At 44.8% G+C, this 26943-nt stretch overlaps 1 protein-coding gene across 8 annotated transcripts in view; it reads right to left on the reverse strand.

Annotated features, from left to right (window-relative positions):
* Positions 1-5604: 5604 nt before the first annotated feature.
* The window catches only part of LOC121595729 (voltage-dependent calcium channel subunit alpha-2/delta-4), a 57365-nt gene continuing 36026 nt past the window's right edge, over positions 5605-26943 (reverse strand). For 7 of the 8 annotated variants that reach the window (XM_041919922.1, XM_041919918.1, XM_041919920.1 and 4 more), the window contains exons 5-20: positions 11982-12452; positions 11691-11855; positions 11497-11613; positions 11237-11429; positions 10459-10982; positions 10294-10391; positions 10119-10234; positions 9809-10014; positions 9471-9679; positions 9000-9032; positions 7298-7405; positions 7121-7234; positions 6899-7046; positions 6209-6829; positions 5983-6139; positions 5605-5909 (exon numbers count right to left, since the gene is read on the reverse strand). In XM_041919922.1, coding sequence (XP_041775856.1) covers positions 5725-5909; positions 5983-6139; positions 6209-6829; positions 6899-7046; positions 7121-7234; positions 7298-7405; positions 9000-9032; positions 9471-9679; positions 9809-10014; positions 10119-10234; positions 10294-10391; positions 10459-10982; positions 11237-11429; positions 11497-11613; positions 11691-11855; positions 11982-12452 — 3465 coding nt within the window. In that variant the 3' untranslated portion in view covers positions 5605-5724. The remainder of the gene's footprint in view (positions 5910-5982; positions 6140-6208; positions 6830-6898; positions 7047-7120; positions 7235-7297; positions 7406-8999; positions 9033-9470; positions 9680-9808; positions 10015-10118; positions 10235-10293; positions 10392-10458; positions 10983-11236; positions 11430-11496; positions 11614-11690; positions 11856-11981; positions 12453-26943) is intronic. The other variant, XM_041919926.1, reaches the window with a different exon arrangement.

Consider the following 26943-nt stretch of genomic DNA (forward strand, 5'->3'; position numbering starts at 1 on the left):
AAAAGATTTCGTAATTTGAAATGTGTAGATTGCGGATATGTGGTTAACGATCAGGTGGTTCAAGACACACACACAAAAAAAAAACATAAGCCCAAAAACTCAGCTCATCCTGATCAACTGATATGCAAGATTCCTCAACATTGGCTCAACTGCACCATCGCTGTGATGCACACAACCTCGAAAAAACTCAAACAGAACGTTTATCGAAATTATCATCATTTGTAACAACTCTTTCGATTGTTATTTATGGTGTTGCTTTGGTTAAACAAAAACGTTTTATCAAGCATATTGCATACTTTTAGGAGTTGTCATGAGAGATTCTTACAAAGCAAACAGTAAATGCAGCGGAACACGCCCAACGCTATGCAATTCGCATCACAACATGGCTCACTTTGCTTCTTACTTTAAGTGTCACATTGGTGGAAATGTATTAAACAAAAACAGTTTCTTGTTTGCCGTCGTTTAACATTATTTTTCCGCCGAATGTGTCGAAGTGTTCCGCGCAGGAAACATTCATCAAAGTGTTCGATTGGTACGCCGTTTTCATCCTTTGCTCTTCTTGTTGTATCTTCTGTGTTTTATTGTGCTTTTTGTATTCTTTCTTTTTTTTTCAATGGGATCCTGTTTGCTTGTTTGACATTATTTACAAATGTTTTGTTCGCGCTCCAATTTTGCCCTCCTTACCATCCCTGCTCCAGTGCACAAAGTGTATTTTTTTTTTCATTATGTTTCTGTACGTTTATGTTTTCCTTGTTTCTGCTGTTTCATTGTTTATGGATCGTTTTTCATATGTTGTGAAGATTCGTATAGTTTTTTTGTTTAATGTCTGATGGTTTATCTGGTTGGTATTCTTGTTTGATGTTCCTTCGTGTTCCTCCTCTGGTTTTATGTTTTAGTGCAATTACAATATCGAACTATCTAATTATATTCACTTAGTTTTGTTCATTTTTCACTGTTTGGTTTTTCCTTCCATTTTCTTTTCCCTTTTTTCGCTTCTCACACATGTCAGTGTTCACCTGTCCGAACCGCCCCAGGGCTTTCGGGCTCGTATGCTAGAAACGTAAAACCGAAACATATACAGCATTCTTCTTGTCATTTATCAATTTGGTTTGCTTTTTCCGTGCGAAAAAACTTCCTTTTTTTGTCTTTTACTGTTTCAGTACAAACAGCTCAAATCAGTACAAATCAAACAGTTACAAACGTAAACTTATACCACAAAAAAGCAAACCAAGCTACGTGGGAGGAGGAAAAATAATCAATATTACAATATTTTCCACCATTCTCTCCTCGCGTTAAGTGGATTTTGATTTTTTACTCGCGTTCCATACGCCTTCAAGTTGCAAGAACACGGTTTGATCGCAACCCCCACCATTTTCGGGGTTACATTTGTTGTTGTTTGCCAGTACAGAGAGTCAACTATGGTTCCATTTAAAATATTTTAGATACCTTAATAGCTAGCTAGAATGTGTGTGTGTGGCTGTGTGAATTTTTTTATTAGATATTCTATATCTTTTTATGTATATATATGACTGTGTATGTACGTGTGTATGTGTATATATATATAGAATTTCTTCCAATAAACAAACACCGTTCTGTTGCTTTGTCCAATTGGAGTTCTAGATAGAGTTCAACCTACACTTCAGCTAGATTCCGTTTCTCCCGAAAGCGGAACCAGGTCCGCGATTTCCTTAGCGCCCCATTTGATTTCTAGCAGATAGTCGCTTTTCCTCCCTTCGTAGAGCGTGCCGTGTACTTGTAGTTTATAACTATATGTCGCTTACTCTGCATTACATTACAGTACTATATGGAAGACATTATATAAAATTATTTTTCCGGCCCGCTTGCCCTGCCTATCTCGTGCTCTCGCGTCACTCTCTCTCTCTCTCTCTCTCTCTCTCTCTCTCTCTCTCTCTCTCTCTCTCTCTCTCTCTCTCTCTCTCTCTTCTCTCTCTCTCTCCTCTCTCTCTCTTTCTCTCTCTTCTCTCTTGCACTTTCCACCCCTTCATACTTTCACGCTCTTATCAATTTCGATTGTGTCAGCTTCGGTACGATTCGATCTTTCGACCCAATGCGTTTCATTAGCATTCTGTCTTAGTGTACCTTCTCCGCCTCACTCGGAAGAGCTCGCGTTACTACTCGCCCTCACTAATGTTAGATGATTTGCTATTGAATTGTAGTCTCCATGAACAGATTATGAAACGACATGAGAGCATGAAAACTGGGGGGGAGAAGGGGAGATTCGAAGTATGTGAAGTGGATAGTAATGTGATTGCTGGTTTTTTGTCCATCTCCCATTCAAAATGGCACTACCAAGTCTGAACGATGGAATAGATGCTTTAGATAAATGTACAAGCTGGCGTACAACGGTATAAATGTGGCAATGGTAATGTTGGGATGTAAGAGATAACTAGTGATGTGTGTGTGTACGTGTGTTTATGTGTATAGTTTTGGAATCTGTAACTTCCTTGCTAGTTTCGTTTACACTTCTTTCATTGTTTGAGTGGGGGAGGGGGGGGGGTGTTCATTCTTTACCATTCGACCCGTAAAGAAACACAAACATAACTCTATTACACCAATCCATAACATTTCCTTCCCCTGTGTGCTTACCGCTTTCCTTCCACCATAGCAAATTACTACTAATATATCTTTGCGGTCGTTGCTCAGATCTTGTTCACTTATTGCTGCTCGTTCACATTTGTATCGTACGGTTCCGGTGTAGGTCTCTTTAAATTCATTTCCTCAACTCAACACACGCTGCACAGCAGCAGAGCATCCCGAGTGGACGCTCTGCTCTGTTTTTTTCCATCGTAAAAGTATGTTTTTTTTTTAGATTCGTAAAACATCAAACTAAACAGCCAGGAGATTAAATTTCTACGTTTTGTTTTGTTTCGATTAGAATTTTTCAATAGATCAAACAATGTACTTATTTTAAAAACCAACCGAACATTCCACTATTCAAGGCAGACAATAAATCATACAGGCACGTGGCTAATGTTTGACAGACAATTGGGCCTATTTGTTTGTTTTCAGAATTAGCAGCATTAGCTTCATCTCGAACTTGTGAACAAATATTTCAACCTTTTAAATGTATTCTTCCTCTATCGTAGAGCATTGATCTATTTCTTGTGTTTTTTCTTATGTGTTTTTCTTTGTATGTCGTTCTCGTTCACTTTTGCACTGAATTTGCCCCTGGACAAAAAAGAAAACATGCACACAGGCATATCGTAACGGTAACCCAAACCTAAGCTCGTTACATTACTTACATCCCCCGTTCAGGTCATAGAATTGTTCAACTAGCGTAAGCCAAGACACGAAAGTGAAAGTAGAATTTACTAAACCACTCGACTAACTGACAGCAAATGGAACGGAGTTGTATTTGGCTAAGTACTTTTGCACCGACTGCTCGTCTACCGCCCTCGATCGCTCTCTCGCCCAATCTCCAACGAATTATGCAAAGAATTTGTGTATCATTTTGCCTATCATTTTTTTGCTTCCAAACCAAACCGTCACTAAACTCACCCACCCACCAACCACGTAACAGAACGATTTCACTAAGCCCGCCGCCTGTTGTTCCTACTTGCTGCTGCTCACAGTACAACTCGACTTGAAATTCTCAGCTAATGTAATGGATTGTAGTAACACTAACACTAACCATCGTACTTGGGAGGGGGTGGTTGTGCTTCTACTGCTACTACTGCCACTACTGACTGTACTGCTACCTCCTGCCGCTCGGCTATGCTGTAACGGTGCATTTACATTTAGCTACATTTAGCTACATCAACTCAGGAGAAAAACGCCAGGTCAAATAGGCCTTTATCGTAAATCGGAACTTTATACTGACTGCCACTGATACACCTCCCCGGCCTTTGTCGATGCTGCGTCGGTCAGTAGTGTTCATTTGCATGTTTTTTTTTATGTATTTATTTGCTTATCTCCCCCCGTTGGTGTGCTCCCATGGTGAAAATGGGGGGGGGGGAGGGCTCGCAGTTTTCACCCCCTGTTCACCCACCCACCGCATGAATATGAGAAGTTCTAATCTACTAACTTGCCTAAAGATGAATTAAAGTTGATGAATTGCAATAATCTTTGTAGGGGAGCTTGTATTTTTTTTTCTTGGGCTCACCACGAATGTTTTGTCTTATACTTTTGTGTAAATTGTTTTGCTCATTATCGTATTGTCCAGAAAGTTGCTGCTTGCCACGTTGCTGCCCCTACGCCTTCGTTGTGCGCCCAGTGGGTAGTAGTAGTAAGTGTACGTTTGCTGTCTTATTTTTGTTTAATTCAATCAATTTATCCACTTTTCCGGCTCACAATCACACATTGAACGGCATCGGCTTCCCATCCTCCCCCCTGGGGGAAAAACGCATCGGTTCAATCGGTGCGTTTTATTTGACCTATTCACTTATGCGTAAGTATTTATTACTGATCTGTACAGGTAAAATTTGGAATGTATCTTACAGATTTTTTGGCCATATTTTATGTGTTGTTTTTGTATGTAGTTGTGAGTGTGTTTCTATTCCTGTCCCCGCATGTTTATCTTTTTTTTTTTTGGTCAAATGTTACGGAAGACGATGAGAACGAGCTTAACTCAAACATGTTGATAATATGATCCATTAGTTGAAATAATTGAAAGGCAAAATAGATAATATTACAACTGAAAAATATGTTAACAGCTTGCTATTTATCTTAAATTAAATAAATAATAAACTTTGATCGAACACTTCTGCCATACCAACGAAAACTCTGCTCTAAATAATAATTTTCATCGTCTACCGTATACCATCTAGCATTCAGATGTGTTTGCCACTAACGCTTAAAGAATAAGAATCCTCTTTACTCTCGGTTAAACACTGCGTTGAATGCATCTCGGCATAACAAGATCAACATCCAACCGGGTCCCCACACCAAGTGGACACCGTTGCAGTGACACTCCTAGTGTCCCTGCAACATTCTCTTTTTCCACTTCTCACTGAAACGCTTGACGGAGGTTAGCCATTCATCTAATGTACAAAACACCGGGCACATTGCACCAGAATAGTACCGGTCGATGTGCCCAGTGTTGGGGGAGGAATAACTCATTCACATGCCAACTAAAGGTATGTCTGGGTCTCTGTATAGGCTATTTGGAATGTCGTCTTGATGACACTTGCACGCTGGCTTCACAAGTAGCTCTTAGTTTTTTTTTCTGAATTTGAGATGCAATTTTTTGCCACTTTAATCGCTCTCTTTTCAGTTTTTCCCCTGCCACCATAACCGAACTGTATACATTGATAACGTTTGCCTTAGCATTAGTATAGTATTTAGTGACGTCGATGTAACATCCAACACGGAGTGTCTTTGACGCGCCGCGTACTTTTTAGTTGCTTCTTTTCGCATCCCTTTCCCCTTGACACGTTCAGAACTGTCGGAAAATAACGTATCAAACAGCTAACGCACGTGAACAAAACCGCCCTATCGTCCGTAACGGAACAGGCGTAACGTAACGCGGTAATCTCCTTTTAGTTGCATACGGTTACGGTTGCAAAAGTCCATTCATTCGACGAGTCAACGAGCGCTTGCAGTCCACTCAAAATACATGCAGACTGCACAGAAGGGTTTTTTTTCCTTTTCTCTCTTTCTCTTTCCCTCTCTCCCTCTTGGCTTCTCTTCACTTCACTACAACCAAAAAGAGCAGCCCAGCAGCTGCCCGTTCCTTTAAAATGTAACCTCACCGAACACTGCCTATCACGCGCTGGCCAGCACCCATATCACAATAAAGGTCGCTATCGTCGAGTACAGGGACGCATGGAACAGTGAGGTGGCGGTGCCGCACTGCTTAATTTCAATCTCCTCCGGATGGTAGCTGATGCATTTGCCGGGCCGTTTTCTCAGCATTTTCTCCTTGGCCATGCGACGCACACCGCAGGCTCCTGTGTCAAAACAAAAAGATAATGGGGAGCATTAAAGCAATCTGCTAGTGCTGTACGCTTTACGTGTACGTACCCGCACCACCAACGACCTCTTGCGGGTCAATGTCCAACTGCTTGGAGCCGCAGGGACACAGCACGTCCACTACCAGCAGGATGAGATTGCTGTTCGGTATTTTCTGCACACTGAACGGACGCTCACATCCGGACGAGTGACAGTTGGTAAGTTTGCCCTGAGAAATACAGATATAGCTCGCTTAGTACATCAAATAAGACTAAGACACTATGTCACTAGTCATTACCTTTAGTGGATTGTTCTGACCGCTCGAATTCAAGCGCTCCGGTTGCAGCACGTACAGATCCGTCTTGAGATCGCACGGTCGAGCATGGGCCGGATCGGGCACAACGCGTGGCCCTGCCTGCGTATGCGACCGCTGCGGTGTCGGTGTCGATCGCTGATCATAGTCCGGCGTCGTTACGTCGCTATGCTCCGGCGGCAGCTCATAGTCCGGCTGCTCGTAGTCGTACGTATCCTCATCATCGATATCGTCCGTGCCGTCGTAGTTGTAGTTGGAGTTTTGCCACGCCCCGATCGGCGTGGGCAACACCGACAGCCAGTACGTCGCGAACGACACAAAGTACTGCAGCAGCCAAGACATCGGTCGAACAGGTTTCAATGGCTCTCCCGCCCCAGTGTAGGGGTTGTCCCGATCGGAACAGATGCCCTGGTAGTCCATCAGCGGTACCCGCCGGTAGATGCGGTCCTGCACCAGCGAGTCCATGATCGTACCGTCGATTTGGCCGAAGAACTTACCAGTGTGCTCGCTACGCTCGGACAGTATGACGAACCCGTTGTCGTCGAGCAGATAGCAATCGAGCTCGTCCGACGCACAGTTCTTCTTGCAGGTCGTCGAGGCGGTACACTGAAAACCAAGAAGAAAAGCCAGACGATGACAGATGGCGTGCGGATGGAGTGTTGAAAGACGTGTTACCTTGGACGTAATGTTGATGAAGTGCTTGAACAGTGATTCGTGCAAAAACTGTAGCCCAACGACGGCGGCCGGCGCCTTGTGGCCGCGGTGATCGATGAAGATGGCGTGACTTGCAGTCACGAGCGTGGAGCTGTTCTTGCCCGAGTATCTGTGCAAGTAGGAAGAAGCGGGGAAAAGCGTTAAGGTGTTAAAAAGACGAATTCGCCGTAGAGATAATCGTACCCAGAGTTGAAGGGAACGCTGAACACGAATCCTTCCGGCTCGGTGGCATACAGATCGACCGCCCGCTTGTACCAGCTCATGTCCATCGCTCGTGCGTTCGTTTCGCTAAAATGCCTGCAAAACAACAAAACCAGGATTACATTGGTAAAAACGCAACGCTTCCCGGGGTGCACTTACGGTTCCGAGGAGTCCTCCGAGTGGGGCAAATGGTCAATCCAGCGCAGCAGCCCCGATCGCGTTGCCACGAACGTTGTCTTCACGCTGAACATGCTGAACCCGAGACGGCTGGGATGCGGTCGTGTACAACAGTAGTAGTATTCGTAGTAGTAGTCCAACCAAACACCGAATCCATTGCAGCGTGCGCAAGAGTTTCGGTTTTGGCAAATGGCCAAAGCGTTTTCGAAACAAACAAACCACCAAACAGGAGGAAAAAGAGAAAATGAAGAAACACCAGTTAAAGTACTTGTTGAACACGCATCACGGTGAGCCATAGGACACCCCGATGGAGCATACACGGGTCCGCTATTATTGGATTATCTTTCGGCGACAATCTTTTACCCCCGACGACACTTGCTGGATGACGGTCTAACGGTCTCTCCACCAAAATCCCAAACTTACGTATTACAACCAAATTTTCGGCCACTTTCACGTATCCCCAACGGAAGGGAAGAACGCACAAAAGTGCCCGATATCTGACCGCTAGCCAATTAAATATGCATGCGTTCCAACCCTTGGTGTCCCCTTTCCAGCGACTAAAACACACATACACCCCGTCCAAACAAAAAACTCCCCAAACGTTTACCCGTATCCTCCAGAGAGAGAGCGTAAAAAAAGAAGCACAAACACCTCTCGGTGTACCCTGGACGCGGCTCATCGGCTCACTGCCAATTCATTATCCCGTCCAGCTTGACTAATGATTACGGTTCGCCGCTCGGTGCCTGCGGCGGCCAATCACAAGAACACATCTCCCCTACGGAGAACCCCGTACGGTGGTCGTTTAAAGATTCAAGCTTCCTGAGACTGCGTCCGAACCCGGTGCCACCATGAATCCCTACCCTTCGCCTTCCAGGGGGGGGGGGGTACGGCGACCCCTCACGCGGGGGTTGGTTTAATGGGTGAAAAATTTAAATTAATTTGCCCACCACACCACTTCATTTGCCCGGCGCTCATAATGATCATGATTAGTAACCATCAGGTCCGGTGTTGATGGTGAGAGACAGGACAGTGAAAAAAAGGAAGCATCTCGCCCCCCCCCCTTTTCAGCAGGATAAGCTTCATTACGGTGTGTGTACTGTTCGCGTGTACTTGGGGCAAATCCGCTCCCAATTTTGCGGAAGGGAGAATGAGGCGTTTGTAATGGGTAACACGAGAGAAACACTCACTGGACGATGAACCCGGGTGTGAACCGGGAGGTGAGTTTCCGGTACATCGTTAAAACCTCTCCCCTTCTGATGGAAGGGAGTAGAGTGATTTGACCTTATCTGTTTTTTCAGCATTTATTTTTCTTGGTTTTGCTGTTTTGCTCGGGGTTATTATTTTATAATCTTTCCAAATCTCTTAATATATTTTATTAAGCTGAAGATTTTCTTGATATTTTTAAATTGAGTTTACAAAATATAGATAATTTGCTACAATTTAAATAAATCTTGTTAAGTTCAGTTAAGTTAAGATAAATTAATCTATTTTTAACCCATCACTAAGTATCTCTTGTCCTTAAGACAAGAAGCAAACGAAAGCAGCAAACATTAAATCAAATTCCCCTCTAAAATTCCAGCCATTCTTTCCCATCCCCCTGAAATGGCTCGGACCAACGTGAGAAGCAACGTGAGAAAAGAAACGAAACGCTTTTTGCTATTTTCATGTGGACACTCAAGATTACCTGTGCAGCAAAGCCATCAACGTGGCAATGGGGCTATAAAGGCGGTGAAGAGAAATAAATTGTGTGTGCATATGTGTGCGTGTGTGTGTTTATTTATTTCCACATAATAGGTGCGAGAGTGTATGGGAGAGAAGAAGAAAGGGGACGAAAAAAGACACAAAGAAAAAAGACAAAAACACGAGCCACACAGAAACGGGCGAGTTGCAGTGCAAGTAGAAGAGTGCATTGGTTAGTTAGAGATGGAGATAATTATTCCGTTTTGCTTGTCGTGCGATGTGCGTGCTTGTTAGTAAATGGGTTATAATGTGATTCAATGCGACATGTGCGATCATAGTGAAGATGAGCTACACTACATTTTACACACGATTGACACATGAGCATAATGATGCATAATGGGAGGAAAACTTTCGCTCCCTTTTTGGATTTCCTTGATTACAGTGTGTGCCTATACTAACTTCGCCGTACACCTACCTTCGATCTTCTTTCCGCGACGGATGGCTCGGCGTGCGATCCAGCCCATCGGTTACGATCGCGTCCCGCACCAGGCTCTGGACGAGGGTACGGTCGCAATAGTACGGTTCCGCTTTGCGCGAACCTTGCGAGTTAAAGTGGTGCTGAGCGTAATGCCCGACCGGAATGCCACCGTGCCCGTGGTGTGGCTGAGGTGAACGTGGACGTACCTGTAGGCGGGAAAAGGGAGAGAAGAGTAGGGTGAAGCAACGAGAAAGAGGGAAGAGAGGAAATTGTAACGTTTCGGTTAGTAGTGACATGCTCGCCACAGTTACAGCCCACGTCGTTCCAGCGCTTACCGACATCCATTTCCAGCCGGGCCTGCCGACACGGGCCAAAAAGTGGAGCACCTGCTCTTCGGGCGTATCGAAACTTTCGTCCTTGTCTCGGTAGGTGGACTCCTCCGTACCCTCGCCATTGCCGTCCGCGTCCTTCAGGCTGTTGTACTCGCAGTACACCCAGTCCGGGTGTACCTTCCAATTGTTGCCCTTGAAATGTTCCGTCACTGTTGGGATGAATGGATATTAGGAGGAGATGTTTAGTGATGATATCATTTCCCGCTAGATGGCGCCACTGAGCTAGCTGCTAGGAATTGAGATCTTAACTTACCATTGATATGGGAATGCCTAATCTCCTGCTGGGCATTCAGCTCGTGCACACCGTAGGAATCGGGCAGGGCAATGCCTAATGAAAACGGTGTACCATCGATCGCACCGTAAAAGTATCTGCAGGATAGAATCATGTGTTAGTAACTTAGGAAGTTTATGTGAACCTGCAAACATACTTCTGAAAACGCAAGGACACACGCTTCATCGAGTCCAGATGCGTTAGTACGGTGAGTTCGTTTTCGCCTTCCTTCTGCATAACCATCTCATTGCGTAGCTGAAATTCGAAAGTAAACAGGGCCGAAATGACTTGTTGCTCTAAGCCTCATTAAAAGCACCCTTACCTCCTGAAGCGTATTGGCGTAGCGCTGGTCGTGCCGTTCGTTGATCGTGTTGCTCGGATTGTCCACCTCCGGCAGCTCGACCTCGGTCAAATCGACCGAATTGTACTTATGCTTCAGGGTCGCACTGTACTGATCATTGTCGCTCAGCGGCCGCAGATCCGGATGGTACAGCACGCGCCCATTATTGTCCACGATGAACGCGTACCCATTCACGCCCAGCTTGTGCTGGGGGATCATCTTCTGGATCTCCTCGATCGGTACGTCCGTCCCGACAACGCCGAGCAGATTGGCCGCCCTCGTGGAGTGATTGCGCCGATCGAAAACCGGCGTCGATACGGTGGTGACCAGCTTGCGACGGTTTTCACTCTCCCGCCCAAGTATGCCGCTGCGACCACCCATAAACACCGGACTCCAGTGGACGGGATGGTCCGCTTGGTACAGCACCATCGGACGGGCCATAACGAGCGCGTACTCGACCACCTTCTTCTTGGCCTCCTCGGGGCTGTTTATCTGCACAAAGAAGCCTACCGGAAGCACAGAAGTGGGGTTTTAAATGCAAAACGTCTGCGATAAAGTCTATAAACTCTCAATTAAAAATCACTTTTTCAATTATCCCTCCCGTATGGCTATATTAAAACATTGACACACACAAGCACGTGGCCTTTTCATCGTTAGCATAAGCACACAAAAAGAAAAATTCAACTAATCTCCCTGCAGAATTTCATCTCACATCTTTCTGATGCCGCAGGTAACTCCCCGGGACCCTCACCAGACCTACCTTTATTTTCGCACGCCATTTTATAGAGATTTTTGCCCCCGCTCTTGTCCGTCCCGATCAGGTAGGTGAAAATGCGCACCGGCATATGCGGATGGTTGTAATGCTTGATCACCTCCATGAACGTATCGCTCGGCCCATCGGTAATTAGCATAATGGCCTGATTGCACTGGCTGCCCTGCGAGCTTTGGTTGTACTGTGTGGAAGAAAAAGGCATCTGAAGAACAACTGGAGATGGGAATTACGGTACACGAGCTCCTTACCTTACGCAGCAGCTCGAAAGCCGTCTCAAGGGCCGCAGAAAAATTGGCTGTATTTTCACACTCCACCGCATTGATGGCCGTCTTCACTTCCTTCACGTTGTCCGGGGTGGCTCGTACCTTGAGGAAGGGGAGTTAGTGGTATGGAAGGTAGCATTGTACAAGTCGTTGGAGAGCTTGCAGAAGTTATATCTTACCATCTTGTCCTGGAAGCAGGGCACAATCACCCGCGATTGATCCGAAAATGAGATCAGATTGAAAAAATCATCATCGCCAAGTGTGTCCAAGATGGCGCTGGCAGTGGCAACCGCCAGCTGGTACTCCTTGCCACTCATCGACCCGGACGAATCGAGTAGAATTATCTGCACCCAAAAACACACACACACACACAAATGTGAAAAGGATGTGTTAACATTCCGAACAAGTTTCACCAACTTTAGTTTTAATAGTTCGCCGAGAAAGCCTGAACAAGCCTCCCTGCTTCTTACCACATCCTTCGGCGAGGAAGCCGCCTGTATGAACCAATCCTCCGAGCGGAAGTCGTTTATCTCCTTGCTGCCGTACGACGTCTCCGGTGGCCAGGCGGTGCCCGGAAACCGGCGCAGAAACCCGGTGCTGCTGCCAAAGTACTGCCACGACAGGGCAGAATCGCGCTCGATGTTGTTCGCAAACAGTGGATCCAGATGGGACGACCACTTGATGGCGCTTTGTGTTTCCGGATCGTCCAAACTGACGCCCGCCGGGAGCAGCACCGAGCTGAGGCTGATATTGACGGGGTAGCCCTCGAACCGACGCATATGGCGGAGCAGCATCTGCCGCGACCCTTCCGCCAGCCGGCCATCGGACTGGTACTCGTTGATACGGCGCGCGTCGTAGAATGTGCTCGGGTGCGCTTTGGACGTCGCCGACTCCGGGTCGGACTCGGACAGGGCGGCCTGCTCTGCAGAATCCATTATTCGCTGTGAGTGAAATAGAAAAAGACGATACGAAAAAAACGATAAAATACTCTTATAAAGAGCATTAAGCTTCTTGCGTGTGTGTGTGTGAGAGTATGCTCGCTAGTTGCGGGGTTTTATGGAGCAGAAAGGACGCATTAAACGGATGCCGCTAATCCCTTTACGAGAAACCATATTGCGTCCGAATACAATGTATATGCTTTACGCTTCAATCAAGCATGCAAGTACCTCACCCTCGGGCACAACAAGTATGAAGCATCTTCTGGACGGTTGAAGAATGAGAAAAATCAAAATTCTCCAAACATCCATTAACAAGCTCTAATGGACGGACGTAACCCAATTGGCAGAGGCTTACCCAAGGAATCTACAACATAGTGCCTTCCGACAGCAGAACTAGCTCTTGCACTGAATACCCAACACTCCAGACTTCCAGTGAGCTAGTCAAAAAATTGATCCATTACGATGCTTTACCTCTTCGGGTTTTGACAGAATTCACATGTTATAGTGCCGTCTGCCCAAAGAGCCTGGCTAATGGAGGTTTTTAACGCTGATATGCGGCTGTTTGGATTCGAACACGACTGACTATGCTTGCTTTGAAGTTTGAACCAGACGTTTGCCGGAGGCTAAATGCTTTCGTCTTGTGGTAAAGTAGTAAAGTAGTAATTGAATGTTATTGATTTGATGCCGAGCAAAAAGAGTTTCTCCATGTTAAAGATATCAGTGTAATTTAGCTCAATCTGAGCTGAAATAGCAAATTATCGTTTCAATTCCTCAGTTTTTGTAATTTTTCTGATGTTTTTCGCCTTTTCTCATGAGGAGCTTACAATTTTTACTTAATAGTATATTCAGAAAACGCATCTTTTTTAATTAGCTAAAAAGCAATCCGGTTCGAAGGACCAAAACTTTCGTATTGAAATGCATGGCACTGCTAATATGCTCAACTAATGCTTCCTTTTTAATTCCAAAATTGTTTTAATATGCAAAACCATGCAGTTTCCACCAAGCAACATGCTTCCCACGTACTATTTCCTAGCCAATTAAATACAAGCAATCGCAATCGAACAAACACGCCAACGCGTATTTAAATTCGAACCCATTCGTTAAAACGGTTCGAACGGTAGTACCCGGCGGCTACGAATTACACACTGTTGCACATAAAATCCCATAACACTGTTTGTAAGTCGTACAAATTAATCGAATCGGCGTTAAGCAAATTTTACAAGCGTACGAGCATCCATCGTTGCACAACAGGCCGGCCAAACGTTGCTGCTGCTGGTACCACACTTGCCTTGCATATGCGAACTCAGAGCCGGGAGGAAGATTTCGTCCCCATTGCTCCGTTGTTGCTCCTTAATAGATAACGTGAGCGGAATAACTATTATCATTTTGTACTGGCGTGGCGTGTGCGCGTGTAGCTGCATGTGTCTGTATGTAGCGCACCAGCCCGGCAGGAGAAGGAATCCTTTTCCTTGCCTTTACGTGTTTGCGACGCTTCCAGCCGCATGAGAACGCGACGACGGGCGACGCTTTTCATCCTTTCGGGCTTGGCACACAACTTTCGGGTAACAATAGTAAAAGGATTCCCACGCCCAGTGTCACCATCCCCAATGCTGAGTCGCCCATCGGTATGCAGCAGTGGGAGGAAATGCTGGTGCTGTTGCTTCCTTTCCGTACGATACCATTATTTCCGAGACGCTTCCGAACTCCCAGTTGAACACAGTTCCCGGGTTAGGGTTCGTATGTGTGTGTGTGTGTGTGTGTGTGTGTGTGTGTGTGTGTGTGTGTGTGTGTGTTTTTATTTATTTATTTTTTGCTTCTACCCTGTGAAGCAGCTAGCCCCTAGCTCGCATCGCTCGCACACCAGAAGCGGCTGTTGTATCCATGTGTACATATAAACTATATTTTCCATTTTAATTTAATAGAGAACGTCGTTCCACCGAAGTTGGCATGGGCACGGGTAAGACGCTACGCTACGGCAACGGCAAACTACCCATTCCGGGCAGGCTTCTCGTGGACAGCGCCGTACACTCAAAAGTCAGGCCCACATTATATTGGCCTTCACGTGCAGGCTGGTTGACTATAGTTTCTTTCGTTTCTCTCTCAGCCCGCCTTTTAGAAGACATATTACGCCCAAGAGCCGTTTTTCCCCCGGTTCTAGCACAAGCAACAATCGCACTCTTGCCGCGAGATTGCCTAACCCACTGGGGCGTGTGACCGAATGGAGTAGGGGGGTTGGGAGGAGAAGCTAGGAGGAATCTCCAGCGGACAATAAAAATATCGAAATTAAAGCGTATAACTTACATGCCAAGGACGTTTTTGATATTACGCTTGACTTGGAAATAAATTTCTAAATATGTTTCACGCCAACCATCCACACCACACACACACACACACACACACACACACACACACACACACACAGTTGTCGAAGCGCACCGTGGTGTCTTTTATTTTATCACAAGCTGCAAGCAATGGAATGGTTTGAAGGTTTACACGCTCGATGGCGCACCCTATTTATTACAATGAGGAAGGCGGTAAAATTGCCATTTAATTGCCGCTTTGTTTTCGGTACATCTAATCCAGCGAGGCTTGTACAGTATGGTTTATTCTTTTGAAAATTTAAAATATATGAAATTTAAATTATGATTTCTTAATAATAATAATAACATTATTGTTTAAAATGCATTCAGTTTTCTAATGGTTCGGTCTTTACAGTAAATTACTCTGAAAACATTATGCTTTTACAGCATTTCCGTTGACTGCTTCCACACATAACAATATTTTGTTTTACCAATTGCATAACTTCAGGCGTTTATAATGCCATTTTGTTCAAAATCAACAATTTGTCCTTCAAACTGTGTTATAGTACCATCCGATAGATTTTACACGATGTTTTTTAGCACCAATTTATATATCAAGACTGTTGAAGGTACGATCTGCAATGCCTTTTCTCTTCGAAATAACATTCAATAAACATTATCCTGCACATTAGCTGCTTTAAGTGACGGTTCAATCTACCCGCACATCACATGATATCCTATTTATCTTCCACTTCTCCTACTCAAAATCGTTTCCGAACACAATCCTTTCCCCGAGTTCTCATCCATTATCCCCTACCCATGTTTTCTCCTTCCTCAACCCATTAAACCTCGCTGCAATTAATCAATAGTGGTGGTACCGTATCGCCCACACCAGCTGTATAACATGTTGCCGAATTCTTCTACTGCATTTACCCCACTCAAAACCTCTTTCCCCAAGCAACAACATCTTGCGGTAGCGGTAGCAAACAGTCGAGCACACGAAACGGAAAGAATAAACACGCTACCCACAAGCAGCGCACTTGGAAGCAAATGGAGTAAAAAGTTCCGCGCTCCTGTTGCGAAACGGCGCGTCCAGCCAGAATGGGAGAACGTTGTTAGCATTAGCAATTGCGATACACGTTTGCACACCTAAACCACCTTCCTAGCAGCACGGCAGCGCAACATTTTAGCACAACCGGCACAAAACGGGGAAGGCGTGCAATTCATTCCAAGCAATTCTGTGTGGATGGGAAAAATGTGTTGCCAGATTTCGAGACCCCTTTTTTAGTGGTAGTGCTAGCTCTCTTCACCTGTCCGGATGGATTCGCAGCGACGTTTAAAGTAACACAGCAGTGCCGAGGAGGGAGAAAAATCAGCGGAGTAGAATCGACTACACTCAACCGGTCGCTTGTTTGTTTGCAACGTCGCCACTGTCGGGTGCAACATCACGGTGGTGGCCAATTTCACCAAACATACGACAATTTTCAAACACCGCACCGGCGCACACCCCGGAACCACTGAAAGGGAGTAGCAAAAAGGAGATTGAAGAATTTTTCCCAACTATGAAGCACTGAACGTGAACACACTTAGTTCGAGAGTTTCTTTTGTTTGCTAGATTTTCCCCCGGCTAGGTGGTTGGCGGGGATTCTCAAGCCCGCTTCCAGCAGAGCTGGTTCGAGTGGCCCGAAAAGGAAACAGCTATGCAGGCAAGGGCGGTTTTTGCATTTGCATTCGGGTTTGGAAGCGGTTTGGCTCGACTCTTTAGAATATAAGTACTGTTTTGTTATTTAAATTAGGGAAAATTTCCCTTCTTGTCGTAAATAGTGAACTGTGCTGCCGTGTATAATATCGCTTGGCCGGTGAGTGGATAAGAAGATATGTTTTATGAAAAGAATAATATTTTCTGGTTGTTTTATGTCGGCTGAAATTCGTAATGCAAAGCGCCTAAATGTATGCAACAAAATGCAAAAGGTCGTTCTTAGTGATCTTAGTGAACATTACTATGGAAGTTCTATTTAGATTTCAAATCTGTTGCTTAATAAACATATACATTAAATAGGACAACTACATAAACTAACATTTTCAATTGTTTGCTTTCCTTTAATAAAATGGAAATTTCAGTTCTAATACGTTTGACGAGCTAACGATTCTCGTTCGGTAAGATGAGATACGGTGATTAGGGGTTTCCATTCTTCCTCTCAAACGCAGACTACCACTAACACCCACCCTGCGAGTGAGCGAACCCTACACCCACCCAAACACTACCCACACGCGCTCTCGATGAAAAGCTGTATTTGATACGATTGAACTTACCGGATGCAAACTTCATACGGCTTTCGCCTCTGTGCCACGCACTCACTCACAAAAGCAGTTGGCACAATGGCCGCCCAGCAGTTAATCGACAACCCGACGGGAGGTGAGGGTGTAGTATATTTGAGCATTCTCTGCTTTCCCTTGCATTTCCACCCTTCCACCCCCCCCCCGCTTTCAGCCCACACACGCAAGCTTCCTTTTGCTGCCCACCTTAAATCGCCTCGCCCCAAAAAACGTCCCACGCGCAGCTCTCCCGGGCGCTGTACGGGCGACTTCAATCGCCACAATATGCCATTGACCCTTTGCGAAAGTTAACCTCAATCTGTTGACCCAATAACATTGTGTCCTGGTACTTCACATCCGGTGAAAGGATCTACACCGAAGAGCGGCCCACAGTGGCCCATTCTCAAACATCCGTTCGGTTCGGCAACTGAATGATTATTTATCTCTGTTTTTGTGCACAGACGACGTGGCGGGACATGGGACAGGGGATTTTGAATTTGGTGAATTCAAGGGAGGCCCCCAGCCAATTATACAAGTAGGCTGGTATGTTTGGCGAGATAACAGATCGTCGTTTGACGTTAGTATCATTTAACGTTAGCAACTGAACTTTAGGTTGGAAACTAGAGGTTAAAAACATTTAACCACAAAATTAATAACTCAAGCATCATATGGAACATTAAGTATTTGTGACATAAAATTACAATAATATTTTTAAGACCTTTCCAGCAATGAGAAAACACCAAGGTTCTAATTTTAAAAGCATTTGCAGTAGCTTGTGAGTAAAATTGTCTATAATTCAATAACTTGCAAACATACATTGAAATAACCTGTTCCGTCTCAAGCACATTTCCTAAAATAAAACTCTCCAATACATCTTTACTTCCTTTCTCTTTACCCAAGAATATCCTAATGCACCGTTTGCGCCAAATCCTTCCCATCACATACATGAAACAAATGGCATTATCTTGGCCGAAGCAGAGGAAAAATTAGATGAAAAATCGGTCAAACTTCCCGTCCATAAACTTTCTGTCCCGTACGCATTCCACGCACACACCATCCTAATGTCAGTTCTTCCGTCATTTTCCCTCCATCTCCGCAACACGCACACACACCCGTCACGGCAGCGACATCCATCATCGCGTGTGGCACCGTTCTTCCCCCCTCTCACCGGGGCAGGGCAAAGCACACACAAGCCAACACCAAATCCTCATTAAATCCCAGCTCGGATCGAATAAAAATCGCTGACGCACTATCATAACTCACGCGCTCCCACACGGGCGGGCAGACCCGTTACGCCCGTTGCGTGGGGTGGCATCACATCGCGGCACAACCAGTCAAGGGGCAGCAGGCAACAGACAACGCCGGATAGGAACAACAGCAACAACAGATAGGGGCCATTAGTTCACACACACTCGCAGCGGGTGAGCTTTTAGCGCCCGGAAGGAATCGATTCGATTCTCGATCGATCGCGCACAGGACGGTGACGATGATGGCGGCTGGCAATGGCACGGATGGTAGTGGTAGTGTCGGAGTAGTTTTTGAACCACTTTTGCGAGAACAATTTCGCCTGCAGGCTTTCGCGCATTTTGGGAAGCCTCTTTCTGTCTATCGAACCAGGGGAAGAAAGCACGATTACAGGACGCAGGCCGAGAGAACGATGCGTTACAGCGAGTTTTCGACTAGGGGGGTGTCCCACCATTATCCATTTCACGTTGGATCAATAGACGTGAAGCGCTCAGACTGACAGACCGCGTACATCATCCAGGCCAGTTCCCCATCCGTCTACTACGGTACGCTGCGCGCTAAAGTCAGCAAATATTTTATTATTGCCGTAATATAGACTTTTATTGCTGGCAGATAATAATTCTTGTCAGTAGGGCCGTGCGTGTCTAGCGCGGCATTGTTTTGGCAAAGACATTATGGCGAATCTCGTTGCTCGCACGGCCATAGTGTGACGCAGTTTCAACCTTCGCCACGGTTTAAAGGTCCCATCCCCTCTTAAAGCGTTGACATTTCGCTCACACATACACCACCGACACCAGGCCCGTCACACGAGCACGAGCTTATACCATCAGTCATCCTATCTGTCACTCAACGGAACCATCTGAACAAACCCATAAAATGACCTCAAAACGACACCCAACACATTCACTTCTTTTTTTTCTGGTTGGTGCTGCTGCTGTGGTGACTCTAAACGATACCATTTAGCACCACAAGATCTCGGGTTGGAAAGGAATAGTAGATGTGTGGTGTGGGAGGGATTGTGCAACAAAAAAAAAACACACCCCAAAAATTAGAGCACGTCAACGCCGACGAAACTTTGAACATATTTCCGTCCGGCCACCACCCGTTGACCCTGAACATAAACAAAAAACTGAGCTTTGGGTGGTCTTTGAGGCAAAAGAAATGGCTACTACTACTATGATCACCACAACTACTACTACTACTACTAAACTGTGACCAACCTGCTACTATGGTTCCGTTTTAGAATCAATTAATCATAATCTGTCACGCAAAATGGCAAATCTTTAATTTTGCGCCATTCCCGTTTTTCTTGCCTAGGTCCTTTTGCGTCCTTGCGGCTCAAACACAATGCACGCCGTCGCAATGCACAGATCATTAAAGACCGGCCCTCCATCTCTCTTACGCGTGAGCCTTCCCAAGCCCAAGAAAGCAAGGCCTACAGCGTCTGGTCGCGATGTTTTCTCCCCGTTCGTCTTCTCCCGGGCTTGTATCGACCCTACCGATTCATCCAGAAAAAGGCCCGAGGAAAAATGTCACATCTACCGCTTGGTCCTTTGTCAAACTCGAACTCGAAGAAAGCTTCGCTTTTTCGTATACACTCTAGCGGAACTTTACTTGCGAGCAGGAATTTACCCATGTCTCCTTGCTAGCAGCAGCAACTCCGCAATGTGAAATGTGAGAGGTAACCGACAACAGGAGAATAAACAAAAAAAACATCTCCGGGAAGATGCTCTCGGTGGTGTGTCGTGTCCCTTTTAGCTTTTCACTCTATCTGTGTGCACCCCTACCCTCAATGAAGCGCCCTGACGTAATCGCAACGCGACGAAAGAACAAGAAATTCAGTACATCATCCTTCACCCGAATCACAAAACGAACCCCGAAAAAAGGAACACAACGCTCGAACGGAAGCCCACAGCAAGCAACCAAAAAAAAAGAACGAAATGGTGTATGGGTACTCCACTCTACTACTCCTTGCTTTCGGTTCATCACTCCTCTTCGTCTCAAAGGTCCTTGATGAAACGGCACAACACAACTGACATGATGAATAATCGTCAAGATTCCAGGCTAATGTCTGGGAAAATCATTGCCACCGTTCCGTTCCGTTCCATTTCATTTCGTCTCTCGCTTGGGGATCGGGAGTAAGGAAGAGAGAGAGAGCATCGGGGGGAACCCAAACGCAACCCAAACACTACACCGGAAGCTACAGAGCTAATGCTTTCATCCCTTCTCGCCTCTCGTCGCTCCAGTGCTGGGGCCCGTTGATGCTGACGTTCCGATTGAATTTGCACCAGCAGGATCCAGAAACTGTCACTTCTCTACTACCGATGGAACTGAGACAGTGGAAAGACCACGCACTGGCAGGCACGGCCTGCCTTTCTGGATGAATGTCTTGCGGTAAAGGCGGAAAAGAAAATGTTAATGCGAAAAAGCTTCTTCCTTGTACCAGCCGAGCCACCACCGAGCGAATCGATCGAGACACGGCGTCGGCCGCACTAAGATGATGTGGGCCTGTTGGGCCCCCCGTCAGTGTGTGTGTGCGTGTGTCTTTAGCCGTCCTGTCACAAATGCGCACCAATTTGCTAGACGCACAGCTACAACGTGGTCGGGAGGGCAGGTTGGGATAATAATTGAAACATTTGTCTACTTTCGCCACCTTCCGGCTGGGCAGGATTAAGGACCCCGAGAGCAGGCGATGTGACTGGGCTCCCGCTTTCGGTACCTTCTTTTTTTGTCTTATGGTTTTGTGTTTGTTTGGTTCTTATTTTCCCCCAACCAAGGGCCACCAACAAGCGGGCAAAGCTGTACCTTACCGTTTCAATCTGTTGTTGATTTGCGACAACAATCACATCAACCCAAGCCCTCGTAGTCATGCTCACGAAGTTAATGGGTGGAAGTATTAAATTAGCAGCAAAGTCTTTTAATAGAAAAAATGAAGATTTTTTTTTGGGGTTGGTTTACATCATTTTCCTGCTCGATGGATACGCTTCGGTTGATGAAGTTAGAAAATGGTCAACCAGCCAAACAATTGAAGAACGGTCTTTCTAAGTGTATCAAAGAACAACATTGAGTAAGAAGCAGTTTATTCTTCTACATCCGTCTGCAAGTTATTCTTTTGTTCAATTATGTTTGAAACCTGCTTTTATGAACTACTTGGAAATAAATAAGCAATGTTGTTACTTGATGCCCTTTAATGGGCAAACTTGTCGCAATAAAGCTGATGTTGGTGCGTAAATTGCATACTTCCTGGATGAACATTTAATTGCTAAGCAACACAATAATTGTGAAAATATTTTGTTCAATATAGTAATACAAACGGAAAAAATAAAAAAAAGTCATAAACTACGAGAGAATTTCATTTGGCATTTCATTTCAACATCTTTTTTTGGGACCGTTACAAACAATGTTTGGCCTCCTCGGCCGCTCTTGAAGCATATTCAAGGATGCCCACGAAAATGAAAGATAATCACCTGCTTGATAATGTTATTGAGACGCTGCACACACACAGACACAATAACGGACCCCTCTTGATCCCAAGCACGGATCCAAATTATTCTATTCAAACTCAACAACTCGCAATCCTTCGGTCAAGGACGACCCACCGCGGAAAGGCAACCCCGACCGAAAACAATAGCCCTAGCGCTATTCAATTTGTATCACTTATCCGCTTTTGCTTCCCCCGTAAGCCACCGTACAAGAGCAGCAAAAACAAATGCACAGACACACAGGCCGAACAACAACAACAAGAAAAACACGAAAAATACCATCCTCACGCCCTTTGAAGTGCTCGCGTTTACAAGATTTAAGGGCACGTCTTGCTTTACGTATTTTTTCCGCCGTCCCTAGGCTTTTGAATAGATTGCGAAGGGTGTAAGTACAGCGAGAAAGAGCTCACACATACACATAGCTCCCTGAAGTACTTCGCGGATCATCAAATCAACAGAGCCTGATTCTTGGCGCACAATAGAGAGCCAAAGATGAGCATCGTTTCATCATGCAACTGTGATGAGGGCGAAAATGGAAAAAAACCCGTAGACGCACCCCCAGGTCACGATGAAGGCTCTTGGCGCGCGCAAAGAACAATCGAACAGAATTGAAAATAGAAAACTGATTTCACGGACGACAGCCAAGGAGGGGCCAGCGATGATGACGACGACGGTTTCGGTGCAATTGGCCGTACGGAGCTTACAGAAAGTAGAAGGTTATTTACTTTCAGGTCGGTTTTCTGGTTTACTGTTGCCGTTCTAACCACACACACATACACTTGCACATCACAGTCCTGCGCTCAGTAATCGTAATGGAATGTCAACCGCATCTGGGCGGATGAAAAGCGATCGTTTGTACGTTCACTTTAAAATGAAGGGACTCAAAATGGTTCCTTTTGCATTACTTGCATCCTTCTTCCTTTAAGGTTCGGTAAACGCAATCAAATACCACAAATTTATTTATTTTTCTCATCAAAGAAGAGCTTTTGTGTTACTAGAAAATAGAAATACAAATTATAAGCCAGCAGATAATTAATTACAGTTACTTTGTTGTATATAATGCATTCAAAGCTTTAAAGAAATAACAAACATGCTAAGCAAAAATGTAACAAAACATCAAAGGATAAAATATTGTAAATAAGTCCTTGATTTCGAATCTGCAAGTACGAAAGTATTTCCCCTTTTTGTCGGTCGTGACTTACTCGTGAAGGCCTGAGTTTGGGGCGAATCTTGTATAAACTTAGTCAGAAGAATAAAAAAAAGCCCAATCCCAAGTTCTTCCCTGATTTCAAAAGCAGCTTACAACAGGATGATTTTAGCGACGCCATTCAAAGGCACGCAAACTTTAGATTGCACAAAAGCAGGAAAGGGAGAGCAAAAAGATAGATATGCAGAGAAGAAAACCTAGCAAACGAAACTCTAATTGCTATAGATGATTACTTATAGTAAAACTTTCATCATTAAGCAACGGTACGAGAAAAAGAAAAAAGAAGCTGAAAAAGCCTTAACAAGAACCAAACGATACTGGCAACTGCTAGAAGAAACAGAATCTGATCGATGCAGGCAACCAGAACCACTCGTCCAACCTGACCCGTTTCTTCCTGGCAACGCAAAGGCGGGAACGACTGCAGTTCATCCCACCTCCGGAGAACGGGTCCCTCTCCAGCGGGTGCGAACTACAGTGGACCGGAATCGGACCGGAGGACCACGAGCAACCACGATGACCAACGAACCGGTGAAAATTATAACGAAATCAACCAACAGCAATGAGAGCCCCCACGAACGATGGGTAGCTCCTTCCCCTCCCTCGAGCTTTATGGAAACTTGAAACTAAAGTATTCTTTAACCATGCCCTTGCATCGCATTTTTCTCATTTGCCCTATCATTTTCGCTTTTCCTTGCTGCCATTTTGAGGGAAAAGGCAGCGATGGTCCAGCTCCCGGATGTGAGCACATCTTCTGCCACATTTTTTTTTTTGCCATCGTTTTTTTCTTTGTCTAGTTTTCTCCATTCCGTTTGAAGCGTTTAAGCGGCAGCGCCGTACAAACTTTTGCCCGTTGAAGTACGCTTTCCCGTGCGGCGGCCCCATGGGCTGGCTTTTGCGAGCGGACAGCAAAGGCACTATTTTCCCAACACAATTCCCCACCCGGTAGTAGATGGGCATCTCATCATCTTCGGCTTCTCCGTGGTCCCTGGTAATTGCTTCAAATTGAAAGTAGAAATGAAACCCAACCTCGTGAGTGCAATGGTGAATAGTTCACCGGGCGGGCCGGACGGACAAAGAGCGAAAAACGGAAAAAGGGCAAAACGGGAAAACGGGCTCGCACCAAATCCTTCGAACGAAACGCTCCCTACTCATGGCCGGATGTGATTTTACCGAAGAAACCTTCCACCCAAGATCCCAAAGATAGAGCCAGAGAGCCCGGCCCCGAGCCGAGCTCGAGCAGGGAAAAAGAAGGAAACAAGCATTAAAAAAGTTTCGCAACTTTTACAGATGTATGCCAGCAAATTGGTGTCAAAGTGATTTTAATGCACAGATAAGTTATAGCGAAAGTTTATCACACCGCCTCGCAACCGCCCGTGTCCACCGATAATGGGACTGGCGGCATCACATGGGCCGAAGTGACGTTCGTCACTGGTTCACTGCTGGACGGGACGGAACGGCCCTGAAAGTTGCCATCATAATTGGATCGTGTCTGTTTATGGAAACATTAGGAAATTAGAAACACGATAAAGATGGACGGGGACGCGCGAAACAACTGTGTGTGTGCTGCGCCCCCGCCCGTCCGGTTTGCTGTGCTTCGAGAAACTGCAACGCTGCTTGAGTAACAGACAGGCACACAAACACTCTCACACACACAGAAAGGCGGGCGAGCGCCCAGGGGACCAGCGGAGGGCCAGAGAACAGCAGGTTGGAAAAGTTGTGCACTTGCGCATTTGGGGTCACATGTTTCGGGGCCCCGTGCCCGGCACTGGTGCATGTTGGCGTGAGGATTTTTGAAGGGAGCAGTAGAAATGTGCCCAGGGGAGGGGCAGCTGGTTGTAAAATGTGCAAAGTTTCCGTGCAGCTTGTAATTAATTGAAGTAATCACACCGATGGTGTTTGGTAACAGTGTACGTATTATTGACGCTACGGTATGATTGTAATTGTAGGAGAAACTCTTTCATTTTTCTTTTCTTTTTTCCAACCATTACAGGCAAACTTTACCGTTAACCTAGCTCTACACCCATGGGCGACGGATAAGCTGAAGATGTTGATGCTCATATCAGCACATTGGCGAGCGACGAACTGGATGAGGTGTTTTAGATTTAATTAAACAAATGCACTTCTTCACCACCGAAACTATTGGTATTGGTGTTTAAATTTATGAGTGTTAAAAACATTCCATTCAGTTTACCACATTCCAGAAAACAAAACATTTCCTTTTTATTAATATTAGCATCAAACTACGAATGCTTACGTCTTAGTAAACCGGTTGCATTTTATCTTACCCGTCCTGATGTTAAACATCTTTTAAAACGAGTTCTTATCGCGCAGTAAATGATCATTTTGCTCTAAAATAAAAAAAAATACAAGAGCTTCTTATGTTATTTTAAAAATCCCATTACACCAGTTGACAAACTTTCTCTGCATTTTGAAGGAATCGACAAAACCGGTTCATTGTTAGCCAGGAATGCAATATGTTGTATTGAAATATAACCTGAAATTCCATTAAATTAGAATACAGTGTTTTCCAGAGGTTCTCACAGCTATGAGACACTTTATTGACTTTTTCTAGTGTGAAATGAACTTACTGTAATTGGGAACTGGACTTTATAGCACCTTTGTTGGACAGATCAAATGGGAATTTCCAAGAAGCCTGTCCAAAAAGGGTGCTATAGAGTCCAGTTTCCATCATATAAAGTTCATTTCCATTAATAAAGAGTCAAAAAAGTGTCCCACAACTATGAGAACCCCTGGAAAACTGTGTAAAAAGTAAGAAATATTATCTTCTATATATATAAAAATCTCGTGTCACGGTGTTTGTTGCGAGCAACCTCCGAAACGGCTGGATCATTTTCAACGAAACTTTGCACACACCTTATGGTGGTATGAGAATAGGTTTTAAGAATTATATCATTTTCAGAAGTTACACTAAACTTAATTTATTAGCAATTTTCTAATCCCATACCAAGAGCAGTATTGTTGTTGTTGTATACATCGCTTTGACGCTCGGTGTTAAGTGCAGTTTACACTGGTGTTAAAACCCCGCAAGCAATTTCGAGAAGTTTGCGAGCTCGCACGAGGCCTTGCAATTGCGATAGCTTTTTAGCGCTGGTATATGGGTACAGATATTCCCCGATATACGCCATATTCGATATACAGGCGGCCCCCGAGATACACGGTACCTCTTATACGCGGATTCAGATATACGCGGTTTCCTAAATTTGACAGTTCTTTGAGCAAATTGTACTGATTTGACACATCTATTGTAAAATGCCAAATAATTTCTGTTTTGATCGGATGTTAAAAACTATTTCAAAAGGTACAGGTATTCCTCGATATACGCAATTTCGCTATACACGATTTTCTTAATTTGACAGTGCTTATACTAATTTGATACATCAAATGTCAAACTAAAAATAAATTATCTTTACGTCAAATTTAAAAAACCATTTTAAATGGTACAAAATTTTAATTTTTTAGTTGATTAGTAATCAGATCAAATAACTAATTTAATGGCTAAAACTTACCCCTTCATGCAGAATGATACGAAAATTAGCTATAATTTGACCGAAAACATCGAAATTCGACTTACGCTAAGATTAGAGATACGCGATTGCCCTCCAGTCCGCATTAACATCATGGAGTGCCTGTATATGATATATGGTATATGGGTCCAATAAACTCCGTGATAAACCAAAAACTTAGTGGTACCCAAGCGGATGATTGTCATAGCACATCTTTATTACATACTGTTATTATGATTGGTAACAAGAATCGAAGCTTTGGGATAAAATCATAGTAATCATTTTAATCGTTGTTTTTATACTTCTTGGAATGCAAATTATTCTATTTTTTATTAAAACGAGACATTAATTTTATCCCGTGTGAGACCGGGTAAATCAGCTAGTATTAATATAAATAATTGATTTGTAATGGAGTTTTTT

This window comes from Anopheles merus, chromosome 3R, assembly GCF_017562075.2.
Source record: "Anopheles merus strain MAF chromosome 3R, AmerM5.1, whole genome shotgun sequence".
Classification (NCBI taxonomy): Eukaryota; Metazoa; Arthropoda; class Insecta; order Diptera; family Culicidae; genus Anopheles; species Anopheles merus.